Below are 19,904 nucleotides of genomic sequence, written 5' to 3'. Positions count from 1 at the left end.
TTAAAATGCTCATTCCCCAAAGACAGATGAGAATTCTATGCAGCAGATAAATTTCAACTAGCCTTTCTCACCGAACTAACTCTCTGAGAAAGTCATTATGTTAGCTCAACTTTCATAAATCACAGGTGAAAATAACTGTTAACTGTTAGGACTACTCAGAGTAAGAACTGGCTCTAGATCTGCTCTAAACTTCAGTAAGAGTCATCCTTAAGAAAACTAATTTGTATTTTTACTTACAGAATACCAGAAATTTATGTCTGTACTCCCAAATGAAGAACTGCAGCTTTGAAATCAATGCACAGTAAGTGATTGGTATTATTTTCAGCTTTACCAATGGGAATTTTTGTGTGCAATAAACTCAGCCAGGAAGACTCTTGTCTATAGCAACACCATTTCTTTTGGGCAATAAATAACATGTCTCTATAGTCTACTTTCCTATATAGAACAACCTGGGGACTGTTTCTTTTTTAATGTACCTGCAACGATATTCTCATTCCCACAGCAGGCTGAATATGAAACACACTAAAGGGACAGAGTAGTGGCACATGAGATGCTTTTAAGTTCCTGCTGTGATCTCCTTCACAGAGAGGTAATGAAGCTTCTTTAATATCTCCTACCTGTGCACACTGAGAGGCCTTCTCTTCCATCTCCTTCCAGGCTTTGAGCATCTTTTCCGAGGCTTAAGAGAAGAGGGTTGTTAATTTATAAAGAGAGACAGACACAAAAATAAAGCATGACCTGAACTTTACATACATCAGTTAAATTTGAACACAAAGAGTGTGACGCTGAATCTCTAAGCAGGAGTCATGACCCAGAGATCACAGAGACAGTGAAGTTGCAACTTAACAACTTCACACTTGAGCTTAACTCACAAACAAACCCTTCAGGAGGATATTACTGTCTGTCTGCAATCACCAGCCTAAAATGAGTTTGGGTCTTTAAACTCCACCATTAAGCTCAATAGCTGCCACTTTTGATTAAACACAGACTGTCCAAAACCAGTTCACTGAGTTTTTCCATTTTCCACCATCAACCTTCAGCCCAGTCATAATTTTGTACTTGTTTCAATTTTTAGCCATATATGCAAACTATGTGTAAATCTTACTATTCTCCCTGAACAGTATTTGTAAGACCCAGATGTTTCCATGACATGAAAACTGTAGCTGGTGCTTTTTTCACCTCATCTCTCGTGCTGACTCATGCTGCCCCCTGACATCAAGCACAGCAAGATCACTCCCTCAGAGCTGTTTCTACAGTCACTTTGCCACTTTGTTCTGCCACGGATGGTTAGTGGCCCTTTCACTGTACATCAAGGGCAGCAACTCTGCTCTCCACTTTAAGCCCCACGACAACTCCAAATGAATCAGACTCTGAATGAATAAATAGCAAACATTTACGTCACCAGTACTATTAATACTCCAATTTTCTTAGCTTGGTGTTCTCAGTGGGGAACAGCTGACCACCTGTTTCACTGTCACTGAAGCTCTCCAAAACATTTTATTTTTTTATCCTCTTGCCTTTGACTCTGCCAAACTTCCCCTGCATCTACCCCAGCTAAAACATACACATAAAGATGCTAAGGAACACAATGGCAGCTCCTGCATTCCGTTTCTTTTAAGCTAGTTCTTACCCACAGCCCTTCATAGTCAGTCTGATCAGACTTTATAGGATCAGACAAGACACTCAGGCAAGTATTACACAGTACGTACATATGCCATAAGCCATCTGGTCACTGTATCTGTCCAGGTCAAGGCGAATGCTTTGATGGAAGAATTCCAGCTTTGCTTTCAGTTGCTGAGATGCTGACACCATATTGTTTTTCATTTTGATTAGGTTGGCATTATACCGAAGAAGACTGAGCCTAACAAATGAAATAAGAACAGCACGTTAGTTGAAAAGGGTATCTGGACTTATGTGACCAGTGCTGTCACATTACCTAAATGAAAGACATAACTAGCAAAAAATTGTGTAAGATCCCTGGAACAGGGAGTCTCAGTGGGGTCACAGCCTCCATCTCTCATCCTCAGAAGCTGCAGGTCCTCAGCAAGGAAAAGAGAACGCCCTTCCTCATTTCCCATTTTGGTTTGTCAAGCTCAGCTAAACAGTCTTTGAAGTGTAGAGTATTTTTTAGCATTTACAGGGTCCTGTAGTGCACGTTACCCCTGGTGAGTGTTGGCACCTTTTTATTAACTTGATAATTATGACACTGCCTGTTCTGTGATTCAATCACAGGAGGAAACCCTATGAATATCACCAACAGTTCCACTCATTCTGTCACTTGTGAAATGACTACCCGGGGGGGGCTGCATTAGGAAGATGATCCTCCCCCTCTATCCAGCACTGGTGGGGCCACTCCTGTGTCCAGTTCTGGACTCCCCAGCACACCAGAGACACTGACATACTGAGAGAGGCCAGTGAAGGGCTATGAAGATTATTAAGGGACTGGAGCATCTCTCCTATGAGGTAAGGCTGAGAGAGCTGGGACCGTTCAGCCTGAAGAAGGCTGAGTGGGGATCAAAATGTACAACTACCTGAGAGCAGGGTGCATAGAGAATGGAGCCAGGCTCTTTTCAGTGATGCCCTGTGACAGGACCAGAGGCAATGGGCAAAAAATTGAAACACAAGAGGCTCCCTCTGAACATCAGAAAGCTCTTTTTTACTGTGAGGGTGACCGAGCACTGGCACAGGTTGCCCAGGGAGGTTGTGGAGTCTCCATATTCGGAGATATTTAAAAGCCATCTGGACATAGACCTGGACAACCAGCTTTAGGTGGCCCTGCTTGAGCAGGGGGGTGGGACTGGGTGACCACCAGAGGCCCCTGCCAACCTCAGCCATTCTCTGAGTCTGTGAACTATGTTCAAGGTTCAAGTTTTTTCAGTTATTGTCCATGTCAGGCACTATGCAGTAAAATTCCTGGAGTGGAATAAGCTCCCAAGCCAATTATGTTTTATAATGTAAAAATACAGAGCAGCAGAGGGCTGTAAAACTCTGGGTAGCCAAAACTCAACACGATGTACACTTCCATGCAAACAGTCTCTGTATTTGCATAATAATGAGTCTTCTGAATGAGGAGTAACAACTTACATAGCAGCTCTCTGGCCCTGGAAAAGCCTGCCATAATCTTCTTTTAGCCCAATCACGTAGTGAACTGCTTCCGCCCATACCTTGCGCAGCTGAGGAATTGGCAGTTGGATTTTACTGTCCTGTACTGAATGCAAGAAAAACACAGTTGTACAGAAATTAAAGGATAACTAGAAAAGGACTTCAGTGCTTACAGCATTCCCAATTCCTGCTTCAGGTGCCTAAACTAAGGGATCAAGCCACGTAAGATCTGCTCAGTTTTTATGTGATGCTGCCTAAGCGTGTATAAGCTTTTCATGTCACAACTCCCCAGGTATTTGACAGCCTGCTACTAGCCAGGCAACAGAGCTCATGTTTGAACTCAGAGCTACAAGAGCAACAGATTTCTTCGAGCACTCTGGCCTATTTGTACGAGCAGACATGGGACACACCGCATGAAACACAGCACAAGGCAGGACCCGTGGGTGGTTTTATCCAAAAACTTTATCTAAAGCACTTTCCCAAGCTAGCAAAGCAAATCTATTTACTCCATTTAATCAACTGTCAGTGGTCACTGTCCTGATGTGCGTGCTTCATCTGAAAATGTCTTCAAATCTTTTGTACATATCCTCACAGATTCCTGACGCAGATATTTAAGGGGAAAAGACGCAAGATTTGTATGTGTATTGCCCTGTACAGACAGGGAACATTGGGATATCAGCAAACATGCTCTAAAAAGCCTTAGCTCTGAGTTTCAGCACAATGATGCCATGCAATATTCACCAGAATAAAACAGCTCTGAACACAATAAAAAAGTGAATCTGAATAAACTGAGTGACAGTAAGAAGTGACTGGGAAAACCAGCACTTCTGCAGAGCCAGGCCAAGGAAAATTAAGCTACTTAACAGTAACTGTATGTCACAAGGCATTTCCTTTACATGCAGTATGCCAGTAGATGTCTCCTGTCCCTTGACACTATTTTCTCTCTCACAGAGGTATACAAGGTCCTTCATACAGGTATACTGCAAGGTATATTAGGTCCTGCAGACAACTGCTGTCATTTCAGGAGACATTTAAGGGAAGCTGTATGCAGAGAAGCAGCTTCCATGCATCGTCCAAAAGTATGCTGATGATGCCGGGGCCAGGCAGCAGCACCAGAACTAACAGGGACCAGCTGGAACAGATCCCACCAGTGTCCATGCAGCAGTAGACAGGTTCTACTCCTGACAACTCAGAGGAAGGAGGGGCCTGGACTTTCTCAGGCACTCGGCTCTGCTTGGTGAGACCAGAAGCAGGATCAGTGCTATGGGGTTATGGACACATTATCGCTAGAGCTGAAGACTGTTGGGAAGACAGTACAAGAGGTTTTGAACCTCTGCCAAGTGTCTCTTCAAGACCAGCCCTAACTCATAACCTCCACAGGGGAATGACAGCAGTTCTGCAACTGGTGCAACATGGCCAAACACACCAGCTTGGCTCTGTGATCAGAGCAAGGTGGATTTCCTCATACAAGGCCTGAATTATCAGCAGCACAGCATGAGGGACCTGTTCTTTCACTTAGGTGAGACACAAGAGATGGACTGCAGCTGAAACGCAACTGTCACAGACAGTACAGGGCAAAAAGGTAATCTGTATCCTTGGGATGCTGATACGGGGCTCAGAAGCAAAATCTAGGAGAGCCATAGGAGGGCAACTGCTCACAAATATCGAAAGCATCCAATCTCAGGTGACAGGACTGCAAGGAGCTGAAACCTGTGTGTACCTGTGCACAGGGAGGAGGAGAAGGGATATGTGCACAACTTTTACAGATACTAAACCCTAAGATAAGGAGGTCCCTGATCCTTGATACCACCAAAGGGCATCTATGTGGGCTATCACTCTAGTTCTGCAAACAGCTCCCAGAATGTCACTGCAACACTCTGTGGGTGTGAAGGGACAAGACCCTTTAGCAGAACAGAAGGCTGTGCAAATGAAATCAGAATCTTCTTTCCAGGATGCAGTGTGCAGACATAACCAAAAGTTTTTCTCTCTAGGCTACAAGATTCGGTTGCACTTATTACCCCCCAAGTCTTCATTCACATCGTTGTTGTGTTTAAGCGGGGAAATGCTTAGGTTTAGGTGTTTGGGCGGGGTAGATGCCGTTCAGTGCACAGAATTTAATACAAGGGCAAAAACCTTAAATGAATTCCTAAGTTGCTCTATAGGAGAGTTTCCAAAGGGCAGGTAATAAATTCTCAGAACAGTTTACATCTACAAAATGTGGATACAGCACTGTAGATGAAACTTTATTAGGCTGCTCCAGGTTCTTAAATGGTCCTCTTTGAAATAGACAGTGCCCTTCAAACACACAGAGATCTGTAAGGCAAATCTACTTTCACATTACATGAGAAGCAGCACTTTCAGTTCCCAGGTGTCCTCCAACATACTTACCAATGTAATTTACACAGTCAGACAGACTCCGAGAAGCAAAAGGTCCATCATAGACGGTTTTGCTTTTATCAAACAAATAGACCATGTAGCTATCCCAGCCTCTCTGGTGAGAAAAGAGAACATAAACAAGAGAAATCCCAAACATAGCTCCTACTAACCCAGAGGGTTCTGGTTACATCATGAACTAATTACTGTGGACAGACACTTAAACTGATTTTAACAGATCCCACAGAAATGCAAGACAGTTTGCTAGCATGTTACTTTATTGAAATAGTTAGAGTATAACTATAGGAATCTGCTGACGTTACCCAATAAAGGAAATAACACTAGACCTTAAGAGTCACTACCTTTACAGAGCAAACTGTCTCCAGTGGGAAAAGATTAAGGCAATTTATCTTCCCTAGGATTTTAAATTCCCCAAGAACGTGAAAGACCTTAAACGAACAGAATCATTCTTACTACGCCATCAATAACACACTGGGAAGCAGGTTTCCGAGGGTCCAGGCAAATCCCTGTTTCCAACAGCAGTTCCTGATTTCCAGTACTTATTCCAGTTTCAAACTCAATCCGAATCTGAAGGGAATGAAGGCTTTCCTCAGGATGCAAGAGAAATGAAACAATCTTGGCAGAGGTCATATTTAGAATGTGTACTATCTGTAAAAAGAGTACAAGTTGATGACAAGTCACTGGCTGTCAGAGACAAAGGACACAAAGGCCCAGGAAGGAGTATGTAGCAATTAACGTGCTAGACTGAGAGCATCATTTGAGTTTTAATGACTACAGTAATCAAGTAGAGGAGTAAAGCCCCACATAATAGAACGCAAAGCCTGGGCCTGTAGCTTTTAACTTAATGTCAGAGAAAATTACAATCAAACTCACTAATAGCTTTCACAAGCCATGCTGCAGCTTAATTAAATCAAAAGGATGGTAACAAGCTAGCGTAAAGGCCACCCTGAGCTTTGCTGTTTGATGCTGGCCAGTACTGCTCTCAAGACAGGGAGTCCCATTTCCGTCAATCCCTCTATGCAAACAAGCTGTTACATACCAGTGCTCGTCTTCTCATCGCTTTCACAGCCCTCACTATAGTTCTACTGGGGAGAGACTGTAGGACCCAAGCCACACCACAACATACTGATTTTGACAAGTCCCAATTATGAGCACAGTATTTTGTGTTTCAGGCTTTAATTCCTTTGGAATCCTTCCAGATCAGACAAAATTGTCCTCTGGCTTCTACACATGCTTGCCTCAGCTATTCTTACTCCAGCAAAGCTTCAATAATTACTTGAAGGTGAATAGTCAGGTGAATGTAATCTCTGTTCTACTACAGGTACTACTACAGTACATGGAACTGGAGGTCACAGCATCAGTGGTGGAGTTCAGGAATACTGTAATTAGTAAGTATTAAACCATTATTTGATCTTGCCAAGTCCTTCCTGAGATGACAGACAGTAATATAGGGTCATTCTCCTACTCCAAGTGTATAACTAGACAGTAATATTGCTGGTGATATTTTGCCTCCAGATATGTCCTGGATCAGTTGTATATCTACTCACTTCCCGATACCAAGAAAAACATTTATCATGATCCTGAAGCTGGGTGGTATCAGGATTATAGCTTTGCTCCACTGAACACACTTTCCGTCCTCTGAGATGTTTTCAGCAGGTCTTTAAACCCTGTAACAACCCACACTCACCTTCAAATTCAGTATGTGATCCATTATTAGGAAGCACTTTGGACGACTGGTCTCAGGATCTAAACCTCCACCCCTCTGTTGTGGATCCCAGTTCAGCATCAGTTGCAACCAGTTTTCCATCGGTTCTATAATTAAACTAAAACAGAAGGGCTGTAAGAAAAGGCAGATATTCTACAACACTCAGTCCACCTAGGAAACTAGGGTCTCACAACAGCAATAAGGTTACAACTCTTTGGTTAGAGACCATATGTGTGCAACATCCGCTGAACATGTGTGAAGAGCACCAGTTTTGTTGCAGTCGCTCATCCTGACAGCTGGGAAAGCCTGGAAGGAGAGGAAACCACAGGCAGAGTGAGCATCCCCACTGTAATAACAGTCATCACTGTCTCCAGCAGCAGCACACGCCCGTTACACTTCTGATTCCTATTCACTAAGTCAAAAGTATCGCAACACACCAGTAATGTGTGTCAAAATGGATGAGGGCAGGAGCTGTTTTTTTTGTTCTTTTTCCTCTGAAAACTATCTGTGACACACATAAAACCAAATAGTTTTCAAAGCCCTGTCTGCAGAAGAACCATCCCCGTGCTGCAGAGCTGCCTGGAAGGTTCTCCTCCGTGTTTATCCACACAAAAAGCACCTAAGTTTATTGGAAAGAATGTCTTTAAGGACATGCAATGCAAAAAGCCCAAAGCACTGGCACAAAGCCATTTATTTCATTCTCAACTCCAGTACTTTTCCTAGAAATCTGCCAGCGCCAATGAGTTGTGCTGCACTGCTGGGCATATCTGAAGACACGAGTGCGAAGTAAGTGCCAAATGATCAGAGCCTGACTTCTGACTTGGTACAGGCCAATTAATTCAGGTTGAATTAACTGGAGGTCTCTGGTCTGAGCCCTAGCCCAGAGCACGGCCAACGCTGCAGCTACAGCAGGCTGCTCAGGACAGTGCTCAAGCGAGCCTGGGCAGTCCCCTCAGATGGAGAACCCCCACTGCTTGGGGCCCTGTCCCAGGGTTACATTGCTAGCACGGGGAGACCTTTATCCTGCACCCAAATTTTGTTTCCCTTGTAACTTGTGCCATTGCCGTTGGTCCTTTTGCTTTGCCCCTCTGAGAGGAGCCTAGATCTGTTGTCTCTGTAACGCCCCAATAGACAGAAGACGTCAAAATTAGACCTCCCTTTGCCAGGCTGAAGAAGCCCAGCTTCATGGGCCTTTCCTTGCATACTCTGTTCAACAGGCTCTGACCATCTTGGTGGTCTCTGATGGACTCGCAGCAATCTTCGCAACACAAGTACTGGAAGCTTCTGCTTTCATGAGGCAGCTGACTCGAGTGCTTGGTTTGAGATTTAATACCATCAAGTTATCAGGTGGATGTTACTCAGTGGCCTTGTGATAATGGATGGAAAGCAGTCACAGAGTTCACACTGCAAGGTGAACTGCCATCATCCCACAAACTGCAGGGTGAACCGCCCCGGGAGAGCACCAAGTATCAAAAGAGGGCCGTGTGGCTATGGGCTATTCCTTAACAGCAAATGGTAGCTTGCCAAGAGCTTGGAACACTCCTTAGGAGAAAGAAGGAAGGCTCCTCGGCGCTTGGGATAAAGGAGAAGCCCTCAGTTTAAGACAAGCCAAAAATTATCACACGTAGCCCCAAGGACACACTTACCCACAGAGGCTGTGAGGCTGTGGCAAATGGGTACTAAAGCGAACCTCCCCATTCATCTCTTCAGAAGCAAAGATGTGCTTTGGATCCTTCTTCTTGATTTTTTCGTGCCTAGAAAATAAAATCCTTTGTGGATAATACTGAGGATGTTACTTTTGCAAAGGGCCAACTGAACAGGACAGCAACAAAAAAAACTGCTGCAGTCTAGTAGCTTTAGAAAACAAACTCTTCTCTTCCAGGACAAAGAGGACATTGCCAAACAACCCACCCAGAACACGTCCAAGTGGAAGAGGGAAGCCCTTGCTCTGACAGAGCAATTCTGTCTCTGGAAACATTATTGCACCTGCTTGCAAGGAGGTCTGGACAGCGCCAAACAAGAGGGTCAACAGGTAACCATTCACTGAGCACAGGCCGAGCCTGCACGACAAAAGCAGCCTCCACACTTCAGTGAGACCGGTAAGATTCGCAAGTCATCTGGCAAAACCACTGCCCTTACCTTGATCCGAGGGAAGCACCTCCTAAGTGTCAGAAAACACAGCCCGCCAAGGGATCCGGTACCAGGGAAAGCACCCCCAGCGGCGCTGCCTCAGTTTCCCCACCGTGGCTCACTTCAGCAGCCGTCTGAACCCTGCCCAGTGCCAGGAGCGGGACTGCCCGCGTCAAGCCAGCAGTCAGCTGCGAGGCAGCTCCATGCTTCTCGCTCCTGGAGGCTGCCAGCCTGCTCGCTGCCCCCCTCGGCCACAGCTAGAACTGAAGCTCCACACGCGTGGCCCGCGCTGTTCCCTTCCTCCTTTCACAGAGAGGGAAGAGCCGTTTCTAATCGCGTTTCGCTCACTGGTTTTCTACTACTTTAGGAAATCAAGTTTTCCGTGTTGGAAAATAGGCAACAAATATTGAGCTATTAAAATAATAAAAGCCCAAGGACTAGCAATTAAAAAGGAAACTGTTACCACATACTAGTGCGTTTTTTGTTAGCACGCAGTAATTTTTAAGCCAACGCTTGCATTATAGCTCAAATTTACCTTTTCTCCCATTATTATTTCAATGCTAACAGAAAAGCAAGTTCTGTATTTTTTCTGTTGCAGAATGACCCTTTTAAAAACCAAGCTTACATGCTCTCCTGGTATTGCAAGTGGAGATGTAAAAATGTACCTTTCTGCCCCTCCTTCTAGCCCTCAAAGGGCAAGCAGAAACCTCTGTTTGCAGCTTAAAGTCTTTCAGTCATCGCTTTTGTAAAGGTACTTACAAACACATAACAAACTTATGTTAACAAACACAAGTTAGTTAACAAACTAACTTACAAACGTGTTTACGAGGCAAAACATGCTCCATCTCGATGCGTGTTATTGATCGCTCAAACCAAGTAACCTCACAGCCTAGGCGAACACAGGACTGTATCATTCCTTCCCATTACATTTTTTTTGACACAGACACACAGACTGGTTTATAATTATATTTTTTGATACACATTTCACTTAGGAAGGAATTATTATGAACAGAGGCTACCACACAATGTAATAAGCACGTACTACAATATGTATAAATAGCCAAACTGTCATTGACACTACCGAAGTACCAATGGCTTCAGCAAAGCTTAGCAGACCAACAGCCTCAGCACCAAACTAACAATAAACGTATCATTCTGGTTCATGCTGTTACCTCACTGCATGCAGGAGCTGTCATCCCTATTGCCTGCATCACCCCTTGCAGAATTAGTGTCTTACCAGGTGAATGGCTGCAGATTATGTAAGAACGGTCTAAATCCCGCAACGCACTCAAACACCATCGTTCCAAAGCTCCAGTAATCAACAGTAGCCGAGTAGGATTTATTCTCAAAGAGTTCTGGAGCCTGAAAAGGATTACAAAAAGACACTCTGAAAGTGGTATCTCAGGTCATCTATTTTCCTGCGTTTCTGCAGAGGTGAAGCTGCACCGAGACGTGCCCAGCGGTTCCAGAGCGGCACCGGGCCCCGGACATGGCTCCGCTCGGGCTGGCCGGTGGGTCGGGGCCCGGAGGAGATGGCAGGGAGCTGGGCTTGTTGGATCTGGCTGCGGGGAGGCTGGAGCGGTGCCGGGCGGCAAGCAGTCCCCCACCGTGGCACAGGAAGGGACGGAGGGGCCCAAACTCATCTTGGAAGCAACAGGTGATACAGTGAGGGGCAATGGCCCCAGATCCCCCCCACCTGGGAGGTTCAGGCCGGACACGAGGAAACACTTCTTCCCCTAGAGAAGGGATAGCCCTGGGACAAGTCCCTGGGAAGGTACATGATCACCATTTTTGGAGGTTTCACTGTTTGGCTGGGCCAAGCCACAGCTGCCCTGACCCAGTGCTGGTGACAGTCCTGCTGCAAGCGGGAGGCTAGACAAGGGACCTCTGTAGCTTCCTTCTGACACCCAAGTCTGTGATTTTATAAAATGTGGCAATACCACATCTCTATTATACATGAAAAAAAAAAAAAAACAATTCTTACCAAATATTGTAATGTCCCAACAAATGAAGTGCATAAACTTCCTTGATCCAGATCCTTGGCATATCCCAGGTCTATTATTTTGTGAACAATCTGTAGACAGTTTAACTACTTCATCAAAAGAGCAAATTCAGACAAAAAAAAAAAAAACCTACCAAACAATACAAAAACCTGTGCAGTAACATCCACAGCATACACTCAAGAAGAAGAAAATCAGAATGGAAATTCTGGAGAAAGTCCATGGCGAAGCTTCAACACGTGACACAGTGTAAAGGCTTGCTGTTTCACCACGTGCGCTGGCACTGTCCACCTATCTCAGCTTAGACTCGAATTTAAAGCAGCTTGCCAGTTACAGCTTGGCTGAACAGAGTATCTAGCTTTTTATCTGGGAATTGAAAGTTATTTGTTTAGAGAGTAACAACAGAGAAAACAATTTTCACTAAGAAATCCATTAGGCTGACTCTGAACTGGCTGAATTTTACAAGCAGCCCTCAAAGCCACGCACGCTGGGATATGCTACCATCTCATATAATTCATATTCTGTGCAGGCAGGGTTCTTAAACAGAAGCGAAAGTTCTTTGTTTTTAATGACAAGGATTTAAGAATATGCAAAAAAGGATTTGTGGCTTCGAGACAATGTAAAACTTTTAGCAAATTCACCGCTGAGTTTTCAGCCCAGTTCAAGGCCACAAACTACTTGTTCCCTTCCATTTCTCTCAGGTAGGACAAAGCTGCTGACAACCTGCAGAAATGACCGTGGGAACACCACTGACAGTGGCCACCTGGCTTACCTTCCCACCTTCGTCCTGAAGAACAATATTTTCAGGCTTTAAATCTCTGTGTATAATTCTGTTTTCATGTAAATACTGGATACCAGACCCTGAAAGACACATTTTGATTTAATAGAAAATAAATTCACACTGATTAATGATGCATCTGATAAAAATCTAACATCCATGACTTTGGAGTTGACAGCAATGAATTTTCATTTTAAAGCACCAATAAGAACTACTACTGAAAAGATTCATCAGATTTATGCTAGGACTGAACTAGCTCTGTTCCTCTGCTCTGCAGAAATGGAGGTCGCTACAGAGTTCAGAACTCGTGGCATAACTGCAGGTCACATCTTTTATCTGTAACGTAACTGAGAAGGCAGCTGAATTCTTCCCAAACTGTAGAGTTACAAAATGAACCACAGCACGCAGACAAGCAACAGAGGTCTCCAAAAAGTGCAGACAGCCTGAAACAGCTCCGCGTGTCCTGCAGCCTGAGATCTTGGTAAATCAGCACGAGGTAACAAAAAGACCTATTTATATATGGGAGCACATTATGCAAGATGCTGATGAAAGAAAGCACCGAAATTAATTAAGCAACTGAAACAAGCCCAGTTTCTCTTTGAGCTAAAGCTACTGCCAAATAGTGGCTTACAGAGCTTCTAGTAAGCTTCCACCGTTGCCAGAGCACCACAACGCACACCACCCCATCAGGGAGGGGACCGTCCAGCCGCGATGAAGCAGAAGCACGGATGGAGCTAAAGACTCCTGGGCAGCCTCTGGTTAACGCTGCGTGGAACAGCTGACTGAGATGCCACCACCAATATCCCAGTCAGTATGAGCAACACTGAACTTAGGGGCTCAAGGCTTCCCCTCTGCTGGCGGGGGACAGGCGGGCTCAAGAGTAGCATCACTTCTGTTACTCCCACTGCTAAAAACTGAATCCCACGATGGCTTTAAGCCAATCTACGTGGGTGCTGTTCCCAGAAGGAACACAGGTTCCCAGACTCTCCTTTCCCAGACACAATTTCCATGGCAGCACAAGCACTTACGGCACCACATGATCAGCTTGATCCTGGGACAGATCCAGCTGGAAACTACTAAGTAAAAAATAATCAGGTTTTAGCTGGGCTGGCTTCCGGAGCTTGCTCCTTGCCTGGTTACAGGAGTGGCTGCAAGAGGGGAGGGGATGGGAGCACACACCCAAGAAAATGCAAAGGGCTGGACTTTGCCTTGTAGCAACAGTCCATGCTTGAACTGCCTTGAGGGGACTGGAACCACTAACAAAAAGGAAATGAGAAATCCTGCCTGCAGGAAGGGGAAAATTCAGTAGTGGTCCACCCACATAAAAACACTGGCTGCTAAATAAAAGATTATCAAGCAAGCGCCTGCCACAGATGAAACTGCAAAAGGTGACTTTAAAAAAACCACACCACCTCAAATTTTCAAAGGCGTGATTTTTCAATCTTGGAGGTATGCAAGCGGAAATAAAAGAAAAGGTCCCATGGAAGGCCCAAGGCAGGTATTGTATTTTCTCGGCTCCGTCATGGGGTATTTTAAATCTTCCTGTGCAAAAGATGTGCCAACTGCACATCTACTAACCAGCCGTGCCTGTAAATTCATCATGAGATTATTTTAAGAGAAATGTTCAGCCAACATGCCTTGCCCGCAGTTCACTTTCTCCCATTAAAGTCCCCAGTCTCCACAGATTTACCACTTGTTTACACATTTAACAGCTTCTAACTTGCATTTCTTCTCCACTGCGTTTTCAAATCTTTGCCAAAGACACGCAACTTTTTATGAAGACAACAGACCCTGTTCTGCAGATGGAAGGGGAACAAGGAGGAAGAAACACAGACACGCTTGATTTCAGGAACTCAATCGCAAGCCCTCTGAACACTGAAAGGATAGAAGCCCAGGCCAATACGCCCAAAATGCTTTCTCATGTCCAGACTACTCCATCACTACAAGTAGAGATGAGTTGTCTGTAAGAGAACTAAAAAACCGAGGATCTCTACTGAGGAGCTCTCCTGGAAAGCCTACTTGCTGGCGAAACTCTGCAGGCATCACCCTCAATCAGATGACTTGTTTTCCTCAGGGTGTCCAAGAAGCCAGGCACTTCCTGAGGGACAGGAAGGCCAGTTTCAAGTCTCACATCTTTTATTTTCTCACCGTCTCAGTGATCAAGAATTTGGCATCGAGCAAGATAAAGCTCAACAGTTTGAAAAATTCAATGTTTGATGAAACGCTTCTGGATACTATCAAGTTTGTGTTGCAGCATGGTTTTCATGGACTACCACAGCCTTGGGAAATAGCTTTAGAGCAGGCAACCAAAGCTATCAAATTAAACTGTACCCTACAAGCAGTGCTGTCACCTTGAGCTACTCCCACCCTGTATGGATTTGCTGCCTGCTCCCTTTCCAAATCGCAGAGTCTGAAATCCGCATGGTATCAGACGCCTTCAGTAATGCAGATCAAGTTGATATCTGTCCAATACTCATCTCGTCACCTCTGCCTCCCTGTAGGCTGCCTTGGGACCTTCCCTAGGGACATACACAGCACAACAGCAGCGTTAGTGGGAAAGGAGGTTTCTTCTCCAACCTTGCGTTTCAACCCCCCCGTGGCGCAACACAGAGCTGGTGGCCCTTGTCACGCTGCTCACCAAGCAGTTCGGTCCCATCCATCACCTCTGCACCTGCCTTTTCTGGAGCTGTGGGCTGCTCTCTGACCCTCCTCTGCCTCCCCGCAGCCAGACCCAACAACCCTATCTCCTGGTGGGGCAGGTCCTCCAGGCCCTAGGCAGCCTTTGCAGGGCCCTGCCAGGATCTCCACATCTCTCTGGAACTTGGGGCCAGATGTGGACAACTGTACCCAGATGTAGCTTCCTCAGTGCTGAGTAAAAGAGACAACCATCTCCATCACTGCACTGCCCACAACTCTAATGCAGACCAACAGAATTGCTCTTCCAAAAGGAGAAGCTTCCCAACATTTGGGCACATTTATGTTGGGATCACCTACCTAATTAAACCTCAGTTGAGAGAAAATCATTAGCCAGAAGATTGTTAAGACTAGCCACGGCATGGTTGGCTTCCTCTTCTGCTATGCTCTTACCTACCATGCTCTCAGCTCCACTCCAGTTTATCTTCTCCTCTGTATTATCACACTGAACCAACCAAAATTTCCCTCCTACTAAGCAAATCCTACAGAGAGAAGCCACAGGGCAACTCTGGCACTTCTCACGTTGTGATCTTGCTATTTGGTTTGTAAAAGCTGCATTCCTTCAAGCCACATGCAGTTTGACATCTCCAGAGCCAGGAACAAAAACGGGATTTCAGCAGAAAACCGTGACCTTAACAAAACAAAACGTTAAGGTCATAGCTGCCTACAACTGACCACTACACAGCTTTCCTAATCCCATTCCACAGATACGTCATTCGTGCAAGCTTCTTGTCGTTGTGATCAGCAGGGAAACCAGGCCCTTGCTCTGGAATAGAGACCTGATTGCTTTTAACACATCTATTCTCCATCGGTCCCCTTTTCCAGGTCAGCTGAAAAAGCAAAATGTCATTACACATAATAATAATAATAAAAAAAAAAAACAAAACCCCAAAAAACAATCACAAGGAAGGCATTAGACTACGTACCAATGTCGCTAAGCAGAGAAAGTATTTGACTTTCCTTAAGTCCACAGCAGTTTTCCGGTTTATTTAGCAACTACAGGACAGAAAAAGATGGTTAGACCCACGGTGCAACAGCTAACAGTCAAGAACAACATTTTTCCATCCCCCGCTGACACGACACAGAAAACAGCACAGCTCAAGTACAATACCAGCCACCCACCTCATGGCCAGGCACCTTAAAACCAGCAAAGGGCACGCTCCCCGATAACGGTGCTATTGCCACAGGCTGCCCCATTACACACAGGTCACCTTCTTCAGCTCAGAGCGTTTGATCGCTGGCTGGCTCTGCCCTGGGACACGGTCTCCTTCCTAAGTGCACTCTCACAGTGAGAAGTGCCTGCTCGACGCTTCAGCACACTGGCTTCCAGGTCACCCACCTAGTTAATCCTGAGCTAAAAAACAGATCAATGGCCTTTGGATAACTGGAGTGTCCACAGCATGGACCATGACCTGAACTCTCAACCCTGCCTCCACTCTAAAGTGCTTCTTCATCTCTCTGCGCCCTTGCCCTGAATTCTTCTCTTCTAGCAAAAGGTGCGGTAGAATCACTGGAGGAAATCCCCTCCTAATCATTGTCTTAATAATCTGTCAATAAGTAACTTCAGTGATTACCCACATACACCCTGAGTCAATCAGCATATGATCCGATTTTTACTACGCTGAAGGCTTTATGGAGGTCTGAGGCACTGCAGCCAGTCCTCCTCATGTTTCTGCTTGCCTCCCGCACTTCAGCCACAACCAGCAATCAAACCTTTATGGAGGCAAAGCCAAACTTCAACATCACACTCCTTAAGTTCTGAGTAGATGTGCTGAACAGCAAAGGAGGAGAGGGGCAAAGCCAGAAATCAAGCTCCGAGCCTAGACTGTTACCCTGAAAGAGCAGAAGCTTAAAAATGTGCGTGGCCCATAGACAGAAGCAGATGCTTTTCCAGGCTTTATGGAAGGTTGCAGACGTGCAATGAGAAATTAAACACAAATTATGCCGAGCGAGTTTAAGAGAAGGATTTGAAGAGCAGGATCAGAAATAAAAAAAAAATAATTAAAAAAAAAAAAAGCAGCTTTTTTAAGGAACGAAGCATTACATGTGATCAGATTAAATTAATTGTCCCAGCATTTATGGAACATCTATGGTTTCATTATAAATTAAATTACCAAATACTACATTGCAAGTAGTGCTAATCTAACCTCAAATTTCTTTGCCAGGGTCTCTAATTTACCTTCAGACAGTCTCAGAACTTCTACTACAAACGTACACAACACCCAAGCATCACCGAAATGAGCTCAGCTACATGTGTTTGCAACATCCAAACGCCATTTTCATATATACCCACTTCCTTTCATTGTCAGCCTTGTCTCTTAAAATTGTCCCTATTGTTTTTAAGCAACTTGAAAACACAAAACAAGGCTCAGTAAGTTCCCGATACACTAGCTGCTATCACAGATATGCAGCTATTGCACTCAACATCTGCTTACGCTCCTCCAGTGCTATTTAACACCAGTAACAAAAACAGCAGGAGGAAAATGAGCTTCCTGATCACTCAGATGAGGTGATTTCGAAGAAAACCTTAATCAGCAAGGATTTGCCTCTTCACCCCATACAACCTGAATGCTGCTGCAATGGAAAGGCATTTTCTACCAGGCCACGCAGCCGTTGCACGGGGAACCACTGAAGGTTCCTTTACTCTGGGGTGTTGCAGCTTTGCAGAAGGGCAGTTCCCAGTTCAGCAGGAATCGGGAAAGTCTCTGAAGCCCTGGAGGCCCCAACCCAGTACTAAAAGGACCCTTCCCTGGGTCAAGAGCAATAAAATACTCGATACGCGTGCATCAAAATCAGATCAGACTCCAAACAGAGACTCACTGCAGCAAAGCCAAACATGCTGGGTGTGAGTACAGAGGCTATGGGAAGCTGTAGTAATGCTAAAGCAGTTCCATGAAAGGACACCCTGCTTCAGGATCAAAGAGTATCTGCCCTTGGATTGCTCTGTGTCATCTGGTTTCAAAAAGACAAGCCTCATTTCCCACACGTGTTTTTTTTGCCCCGCTTTACACTGACTTCCCCGCACCTGTACCTAAGAAGAAAAGTGCCGCAGAACACAGATGGTTTCACAGACAGCCATGGTTACAGAAACAGCATTAACATCACTTGATTCTGCTCCATATTGCAAAGCAAGGTGGACGTTACCTTCCGGAGGTCGCCCCCTGAACAATATTCCATTGCCAGAAGAGGAACATCGTTAACCAGAAAGTTCATCTCCTCGGGAACTTCACAGGCTCTTACTACATTGGGATGGTTCAACCTAAGCACATGGAAAGCTGGATGAAAACTCCCATTCCTCTTTTGGAAGAATGAGACAACAGATTGTCAACCAACCACGTTTTACGTTTCAGGTGCAACTTCTCTTCCCCAAACGTATCCCTGCTGAGAAGTACTCTCTTCAACTGGTACCCACCAGTATCCAAAAGCATAAAATCCATACCTTGAGAACACACAAACCAGCGATGAGCAGAAACATCTCAAAGTCAAGGTACAGGACTTTGATGATGGGGATCCAGACTCAAGTTCTGGATTCCTGCACGTTCCTGGTGAACTCATTACATTATGCGCCTCTTGTTTCTGTATGTGGGGACAGTTTCTCACTGGTCCAAGGGTTTCCTAGGAATCCATTAACGCTTGTGTAACTGTACCAGGGAGGCAGAACCAGGCAGGCAGAATCCATGTGTACGTGGGGAAGGATTCATTTCTGTAACTGAATTCAAACAGCTGCTTCCTGACTGTCTGCAATATACGTTACCGTTGGGAATAACCAACGCATCCAGGAAGAAGTGAAGACAAACTACTTTCGCATGCACCTTCCAAATCCTCTGGGAGCCACCACAAGAGCAGCTCTGTGGCTCAGTGCTTGTATTTCAACAAGGAGTACGGCGAAAACGCTAACAAGAACAGCAGTCACCAAGCCCCGACTTACAAACTTGGGTTGCCTGCAAGTGGTCTCCTCCCACGTTAGTGCACGCAGGCAAGGGTGACAAAGAGGCCGAGTGGGAGCTGGGTAAAGCTCTATGCAGCAGGGGCACTGCAGGCCTTGGTGAGGACAACTCGGAACAAAACCGAGTGGCCTCCCTGTTCCCACCAGTGGGACGGAGCGTTTCATGCTCCAGGATCTCTCTCAAAAGGAGGAGGAATTCTCACGATGAGGGAACAATCTAGGAGACTCGGACGCCCAGAGCTCATGTCTGTGAGGACAAACCTGGCCAGGTTCCCAGGTACCTCCGAGTGACGTGCTGGGGAGAGGGATGGTGGGCAGCACGGAAGACGTAGCTTCACACAATAACACGTTAAGGGGTATTATTCTGTACGTGCAGGAGCGTGACAGGAAAAAAAAAGCAATTCCTAAATCCCCGGCTGGTAGATCAAAGACGAACAGAGTGTATGAGAACACGGGGGGGGGGGGGGGGGTGTCCTCACGTCACCACCTTAAAACTCAAAGTGCCGCGCCAGTTTGGAGGAATTCGGGACGGACAAAGAGCACCGGAGCGCGGGGGGCTTGCGCGCTGCTCGGCGCGAAGCGAAGGCAGGAGCTAGTGCCCCAGGGAAGCGCCTGGACATCCTGGGTGACAGCTACACCAGTGCAGAGCTGCTGGGTGACGGGCTGGCCCTCACCCCGGCTGGTTTTGGGCCGGGGGGGAGGGGGGGCTGGTGCGACCACCCCACCCCCCCCCCCCATGCCCCAGTCCCCCCCTCCGGGGCCGCGCCGTGCCGCCCCGGCCCGCACTCACTTCTTCATGATCTCGATCTCATGGCACCAGCGGTCCTTGTTCTTGACGCTGAGCTCCAGCCGGCAGGACTTGATGGCCACCCGGGCGCCCGAGTCCTGCAGGACACAGCGCCGTCAGCCGCCCCGGCCCTTCCCCTTCCCTTCCCCTTCCCTTCCCCTCCCCGCCCCACCTGGTGCTGGTACAGGCAGACGTTCCCGAAGCCGCCGGTGCCCAACCGGTCGCGCATCTCCCAGGGCCCGCAGCCGCCCGCCGGCTGCCCCCGCAGGGCCGCCCCGCCGGGGGCCCGCTCCGCTCCGCCGCCGGGCCCGGGGGGCCCGCGCTCCATCGCGCCGCAGCCACCACACGGCCGTCACGCCCGACTCCGC

General features: G+C 46.4%; 1 protein-coding gene across 2 annotated transcripts in view; it reads right to left on the bottom strand.

Annotated features, from left to right (window-relative positions):
* Positions 1-19,864, bottom strand: part of CHUK (component of inhibitor of nuclear factor kappa B kinase complex) — a 30,614-nt gene extending 10,750 nt beyond the window's left edge. The window contains exons 1-14 of one of the 2 annotated variants that reach the window (XM_042792459.1): positions 19,709-19,864; positions 19,540-19,634; positions 17,948-18,062; positions 15,730-15,799; positions 12,104-12,192; positions 11,316-11,405; positions 10,569-10,693; positions 8,848-8,955; positions 7,184-7,319; positions 5,950-6,144; positions 5,491-5,593; positions 3,085-3,208; positions 1,710-1,861; positions 618-679 (exon numbers count right to left, since the gene is read on the bottom strand). In XM_042792459.1, coding sequence (XP_042648393.1) covers positions 618-679; positions 1,710-1,861; positions 3,085-3,208; positions 5,491-5,593; positions 5,950-6,144; positions 7,184-7,319; positions 8,848-8,955; positions 10,569-10,693; positions 11,316-11,405; positions 12,104-12,192; positions 15,730-15,799; positions 17,948-18,062; positions 19,540-19,634; positions 19,709-19,864 — 1,620 coding nt within the window. The other variant, XM_042792517.1, reaches the window with a different exon arrangement.
* Positions 19,865-19,904: the final 40 nt, after the last annotated feature.

The sequence above is a fragment of the Tyto alba genome, unplaced genomic scaffold, assembly GCF_018691265.1.
Source record: "Tyto alba isolate M040663 unplaced genomic scaffold, T.alba_DEE_v4.0 Super-Scaffold_1, whole genome shotgun sequence".
Lineage (NCBI taxonomy): Eukaryota > Metazoa > Chordata > Aves > Strigiformes > Tytonidae > Tyto > Tyto alba.
The sequence above is the reverse complement of the archived record's forward strand: the minus strand, read 5'-3'. Positions and strand labels throughout refer to the sequence as shown.